At 34.4% G+C, this 6,950-nt stretch overlaps 1 protein-coding gene across 1 annotated transcript; it reads left to right on the top strand.

Annotated features, from left to right (window-relative positions):
• The first annotated feature begins 535 nt into the window (after positions 1-535).
• On the top strand, positions 536-5,489 carry LOC107468390 (uncharacterized). Its single transcript, XM_016087677.3, has 4 exons — positions 536-832; positions 2,264-2,582; positions 2,686-3,406; positions 3,512-5,489. Exons 2-4 carry the CDS (start codon positions 2,334-2,336, stop codon positions 5,455-5,457), a joined length of 2,916 nt encoding a protein of 971 aa, XP_015943163.1. The 5' UTR covers positions 536-832; positions 2,264-2,333; the 3' UTR covers positions 5,458-5,489.
• Positions 5,490-6,950: the final 1,461 nt, after the last annotated feature.

The raw sequence follows: 6,950 nt of genomic DNA, 5'->3' as shown, positions 1-6,950 counted from the left end.
TTTAGATTTTGAAAAATTTTAGTTATTAAACTAGTTTATAATTTTTTATATTTTTTAAAAAATATTTTATATCAAATTATATTAAAATAATTTAAATAAACTAATCCATTCTCATTGTTATTTGGTAAAAATATAAAAATCTTGATAAATATCTAAAAGTTTCAATCAGTCTCTCAATTAGATAAATAATGTAACGTACAGATTAATTAATTCATCTACATAATAAAAATCTAGGAACTTATTTAATAATTTAAATTAGTTTAAAATTATCTAAATATATGAGTCTGATTGGACAATTATATAAATAAAACTCATTAAAATTAAACTCTAAAATTTACCACAAACAATTATTTAAAAACTGATTTAGGACATTATTCAATTAAACCAATACGAAAAGAGCAAATGATTAATGAGGAACATGGAAGGACCTAGATGAAATTTGAAAGAAGCAAGGGTGAAATCGGGTATTTCAAGTTTGGAGCATTTGATAAATATTTGTTGGCATTGAAAGTCCAGGAGTTAACGGGAGCAGCAGAAGGCGCACACCATCTCTCTGTCTCATATTCTGTTTTCTCTCTCTGAAATCTTCATTGAGAGAATGGCCCAGCACTGCAGATCCAAATCCCCATTTTATCTGCTTTTCATGTTTCCTCTCCAAACCTCTCATAAAAATCTCTCTTTTATTTTTGGCTCTCTCTGCTTTTTTCTTATTATGTTTCTTCCACTCTAATGTCTTCTTCTTCTTTTCTCTACTTTATTCTGTAACATAGCAAGTGTCCACGCACAATGAACTGCATCCTTCACTTTTCTCCTTCTTCTTCTTCTTCTTCAGGTGAGTCTTAAGTCTCTTTTCAGTTTTCACTTCATCTCATGCGCGAACGACATTTTTCCCGTTGTTTTTTGTTTTTTTTTTATCCTTCCATTATTGTAATTATTATTTAATTTTAGCTTCTAATTTCTAATATAGTCTCACTGGTTTTCTTCAGTCCCATAGTTATATCGGGTTTTGTTGTTTTTATGGTTGAGTTTGGTTATTTTCTAATTGGTTCTCTATCATTTTGGAGCGTGTAATATGTATAATCTGGTTTTTATTTTATTTTATTTTATTTTTCTTTTGGGCTCAGTTACGTTTCCGGGACGTCAAATGATTTTGGTTGATCTTGTTTCAGTTTTTTGGCAAAAGATTTCCAAGTCCTGTTACCCTTTTCTTTTTTTGCTTTTGGTCTTTACCTTCCACTGGCTTGATTGTTGAATGGATTTTGATTTGATGCTATTGTCCTTTGAGAATCTGATTCTTATTTGCGTTTGGAGGTTTGTCTTGTGGAAACTTTTATCTTTATGGTGGTTTCATAGCATTTGTTCCAGCTCTATCCATAGCCAATTCTCTGTTCTTCCCTTCCATTTTCTCTTCATACATGAAACTAGTTGAATTCTACTTGAATGCTGATGGTTTTTCCTATGATTATTCTTTGTGCTTCTGTTTTGAGGCTGTAATTTGTGCTTTCATTGCCAGTTATAAACATGGTGTATAATTGAGGAATAATTTTGAAGTTAATGTTTCCATTTTGTTTATTCATTTACCTATTTTTGCAGATACTAGAAACTATTGTGTGTATAGAAAAATTCTGGTGACTGTTCTGTGGCAAGTGGCAACATCTTGATATGAATAGTAACAAAACTCCCTTTTTTTTAAAAAAAATTCGACATCCATGTATCAATAATTAATCTTATTTTGTGATCTCATGTTTTAAAAGCTTATTATGCTGATAGAGTGTTAAATTCAATGCTTGTGTTTACTAGTTTTAAAAGCTTATCATGCTTATGAGGAACTATTTGGTATTCTACTCTGTTACCTATATCTAAGACACACCACCATTTGATGGCAATAAGTTCACATTTCTAGCCGTCGTCATAATCTGGATGCCTTATGTTAATATTATTGTGTTCCTATGATTTACTAACATATGCTTGAAGTTGGCTTGTCATAAATCTTCATCTATTTTGCTTCATTCACCATACAGATTGACTTGCATTCAATTTCTCCAGCATGTTTTTCCTTTGAGGGTGCTTGATTGCTATGTAATATGGATTTATCATGATCTAAAATTATGCTGTGCTTCAATGTTTTTGGTTAAACTACACAATTGAATCTAAAATTTTGGGTATACTAGTTAGTTACATAGAAAAGGAACTTAAGTTGTTAGCCAACAATCTTGTTTAACTCTTCTTTTTCATATGCATAAAATACCTTCCTTTGGTGCAGGTTTTCCTTCCTTTGGAACCGAGGGTGACACACTGCTACATCTTGTTTAATTGAAACTGTGTTCTTGTTTATGGCATTATTGGAAATGGGCGCAAACGTGCAATGTGACGGCTACTTTCCAGGATATTATTCAGCAAGAGATCTCCTATTTGAATCTGAACGCAGCCCATGGACCTCATCTAATGTTAACAGTGAGCTTAAGAATGAGTTGCATTACGTTGGTTCCTTGCCGGTATCATCGCCTTGTAACCTTCTAGGCTACAACAAGGAACTTCTAAAACAGACAATACTCAAGCATGAAGCCATATTCAGGGACCAAGTATGTTAATTATTTATTTTGTTAGATTGGATTCTCTCTATGTGTCTTCTGTCTAGTTCTTTCCTTATTGGTTAATCAAATTCTGAATTTTATTGGTTTTCAGATTCATGAGCTCCACCGCATTTATAACAAACAGAAGGAGTTGATGGAAGATATTAAAAGAAATGAATCATATAAACAGCACTTGAGGTTGGAGGCATCATCATGGTCAGCTTCTTCTTTGCCATCCAAAAATGCCCAAAAGATATCTTACTCGCCAAACTTGCCGTGGTCTACGGCTCAATCATTGCCACCGGGGGCTTCTCTACAAGAGAACGGCAAGAAAATATGTCCCACTCCTGTTCCGATAGTGACCGAAGAATCTTTCAAAGATTCTAAACCATCAGAATCCAAATACAGAAAAGTTGGCAAAAAGATATTGGATCTTCAGCTTCCGGCTAACGAATACATTGATAGTGAAGAAGGTGAATGTTTAGAAAACGGAAGTGTCACTGATGTGCTGCAAGTCTCAGCTTATTCTTTAAATGGATCTTCCAAAGTTGTGTGTGGCAATGGTGAGAAACCATATGGAATCAATTCTAATGGTTTTGCTGGCTTAAATTTACAATTTAAGCTTGAAGAAGCAACTTCAAAGTCTTATGATTCGGCAGCCCCTTCACATAATAGGAACAATGCCTTTTATGATCTGTCAAAGACAACAAAATTGAGCTATCAGAATTTTCCAAATGATGTCATTTGGAATTTGAACAAGCGAAAGGATCCTGAAAATTTCTCAGGAAACCCTCTGTTGGAACAGAGAAAGATACAGGAGCAGATGTGTAGAGGTAATATTATACCCTTTTTCAATTCAGATTTGTCAGCTGCTATTATAATCTGTTCATAAATACGTACAATTATAACTTTTTTCATGTAAATTCTTCAATTTTCAGGGCAAAGTGGTGGTGCATTGGATTCTTTTTCCAAAGTTATTTGTACAGGAAAGCAATCTGATTCAATTGAACCATTAAGAAAGAATATGGAACAATTTAATGACCCTCCATATTTTCATCCATTAAATCATGTTAGCGAACCTTGGCCAGTGAGGAAGTTTTCTAGCAATGGTTCACAAGTTCAAGGTTTCATGAGTAATGGCTCACTTGGATCCAGCAATGCACCTCACACATGCTCTCAATATGATAAGTTAAGTTCTGGGATTTCACCCGCTGAGTTATGGAAAACACCTGCTTACTGTGGCCAAAGCTCAATAGCAGTTCCGGCACTTCCATTTTTAAGCTCTTCAGTATCATTGGGTCAAAGTTCTAAATCATTGATGGGAATTTCAGTGTTCACTCAAGATGAGAGTTATCAGTGTAAAAGTGGTAAACCTGGCCATGATTTAGATGGCCGACACTTTCTTCTGGGCAGCAGGTCCAAGCCGTTGGATCTTCCATCAATTAGTTCTAATGATCCCAATAGCAGTGCCAAGCACGATTCATTGGATAGCGATGAGCTTCGGATGAATATCATGGGTTCTAAAGATGTGGGAACTCTCAAGAATCTAAACCTGAATATTGCACCTGCTGGTTATTTTGATATAACAGCACTTCAAAGCATTCAGATTCCTAGAAAAGAAAATAACCTTCAGGATTCAAGTAGGGGGCTGCCATGGCTTAAGGAAAAGGTTGTATTCAAAGGAAAACAGAGTGAAGGGAGTAAAATTGCTACCCAGATTGATTCTGTTTTCACAAATTCTTGTAATGTGGAGTTAAAGAAGACTGAGGAGAGTGACCTTAGTGCGGATAAGATTCTTGCGCTTCACTGTAATGAGGGGCCTCAAATGTCGTCTGATCGTCAACCTTTGCATGTCCCGAACCAATTGAAAAGCCAAGGTGCTGATGGAATTGAGGGAAAATGCATATTTGATGGAAAGTTATCTTGCATTCAATCACTACCCCCTGCTGAGTATACAGGGAAGAATGAGCAGAAGAAACAAGAATCTCTGGCTGGTATTATTGACCTAAATTCATGCATGATTGAGGAAGAGAATATGCTGATGGAGGTTGATCTCCAGGCACCTATCAGTCCAGAAAACAAGGAATGCTCGCCGCCTAGAGGAGAATCCAATGAAAACCAGCTTGAGATGCCATTTCAATTGGCAGGACAAGAGGATCCGGAAGCGCAAGAGGAGCAAGCTAGAGTTGCTGCCGAGGCTTTGGTTACCATATCAGGATTTGTGGACAACAATGGTCTCAAAAAGACAACTTGTTTATTGTCCGAATCTTCTGCAAGAAGTCCTCTTCACTGGTTTGCTGGCATTGCTTCCACAGCAGCAGATCATCCAGAGAATAATGCAGGTTGGAGCAGTGCAGCGAACAATCTCGATGACTTTTCTCCTATCAACATTGATTACTTTGAGTTCATGACCTTAAATTTGACCGAGACAAAAGTCCTAGATTGCTGCTATAGTAACACTATTGGCCAGATGGAGCAAGTAGGCGGATCAACTTCGCCAACTCAGCCAAGGAAGGGCCGGCCAAATAGGGGAAGGTGGCGGAAGGACTTCCAAAGCGAAATCCTCCCTAGCCTTGCTTCTTTGACAAGGTACGAGGTGACCGAGGATCTTCAGATCATAGGAGGTCTTGTAGCTGCTGGTACCCACTCGGAAACAGGTTCTCTAAGAAGTGCAGGTAAAAATGTGTCAGCCAGGGGGCGCCGTCGATCCGGTACTTCGATTTCTAACAACACAGAGTTGCATTTGAGCAAGCTAACTAGTACCACTGGATTTGGAACTGAGAAAGGGTGCCTAATAAGCTGGGGAAAGATTTGTAGAAAGAGAAGGGGGAAGAGACTTCCCACTACTAAACCCCATCATATTTTGAACCAAGTATATAACTAATTCTAAGATTAATTCCATGGACTTTGGACGAAGTTTCTTTTTTCTTTCTTATTTTGTTTTTTTTTTTGTTTTTTTTTTTTTTTTTTCATGTCTAATTTTAACAGCTTGTGTATATTCGAAAGAAATATAAATGGTTAGTAGGTGTTCATTTTGTTGTTTGTTTATTGGAATGGAATCTATTCTCTCATCTCATCTTAAGAGATGGAATAGCTTGTCTCCAAATTTGTTTGTTATAAATTTTTCCCCTCTTGATAAGCATAGACAATAGATGATAAAGAATAAAAGCAAAGCCATCTTTGGTGGATACTTACTAGATAGGATTTCTTTTCTTGGTGTCACATAGGGTGTGTTTGATATAAATGGAAATTTTAATATTAAACTTTTTAGGTGAACAAATTCAAAAGATGAATGCACATGAAGAAACAGAGTAATACGGGGTGGAAAAAGTATTTTAACTTATAAGGACTACAATATGAGAATGTTTCTTTTATGGGAAAGAAAAAGTATGTACTTTTTGCAGTTTTTACTTAATTAAATAAATGTTAGATTAATGGCCAAAAAATCTGTTAGAAATGCCACTGAAATTTTTTATAAATGACACAAAATTTTAAAGAACTACAAATCCAAAATTTTAACTCAATTAACAAAATACATTCTGAAAAAAAAAAACAGTAATTGATTATAAATAACATAGCAATGACTAAATATATTATATATGAGTTTAATGCCACTCAATTAGTTTAATGATAAAAAAATTGGTTAAAAAATTGTGTATTAAAATTAAGAAATTTCGGTGTCAAAATTAAAAAATTTAATGTGTCACAGTTAAAAACTTTCGGTGCTATTTTTCTAATAAATTCTATAGAATTCAAAACTTTACTTCCTCTTCACGTTATTCTTGATCATCATATTTTTCTTCTTTTTCTTCTTATTTCTCATTTTCATAATTCTTCTTGTTTCACCCTCTTAATAAGAATCAATATCACGGTTAAAAAGGTTCGATGTTGTTGCTAATAAATTTTGCACAATTCAAAACTTTCATTCCTCCTCTTCCTCCTCCTTTTCATCATTATTTTGTTTCACATTCTCATAATTTTTCTTATTTTATCATCTTAACAAGAACTTCTATCACGACTAAGAAAATTCGGTGTCAAAATTAAGAAACTTTTTGTCATGATTAAAAAATTTTGGTGCTATTTTTTTAAATAAATTCTACACAATTCAAAATTCTCTATCCTCCTCTTCTTCATCATCATCTTCTTTTTCTTCATCTTCTCCTTCTTATTTTTTCTACTTATAATTCTTCTTATTTCACCATCTTAACAAGAATACAAAATAAAAAAGAAAAAATTCAAATAAAAAAAAGAAGAAATAAAAAATATTGTAACAACTAGGAAGAGGAGAAGGAGGAGAAAAACAGCAACAATAAAAAATGACAACGAAGGAGAAACACGCGAAAAAAAATATGGAATTCACACGCAAGTTATGTGAGT

The sequence above is a fragment of the Arachis duranensis genome, chromosome 1, assembly GCF_000817695.3.
Source record: "Arachis duranensis cultivar V14167 chromosome 1, aradu.V14167.gnm2.J7QH, whole genome shotgun sequence".
Taxonomy (NCBI): domain Eukaryota; kingdom Viridiplantae; phylum Streptophyta; class Magnoliopsida; order Fabales; family Fabaceae; genus Arachis; species Arachis duranensis.
This window is presented reverse-complemented; position numbering and strand designations above follow the sequence as displayed.

Excerpts from the sequence above, each read along its gene's own strand:
- LOC107468390 (XM_016087677.3), top strand. The coding sequence starts at position 2,334 with ATGGCATTATTGGAAATGGGCGCAAACGTGCAATGTGACGGCTACTTT. Across the intron at positions 2,583-2,685 it reads AAGCCATATTCAGGGACCAA|ATTCATGAGCTCCACCGCAT; the intron begins GTATGTTAATTA and ends ATTGGTTTTCAG. Across the intron at positions 3,407-3,511 it reads ACAGGAGCAGATGTGTAGAG|GGCAAAGTGGTGGTGCATTG; the intron begins GTAATATTATAC and ends TTCAATTTTCAG.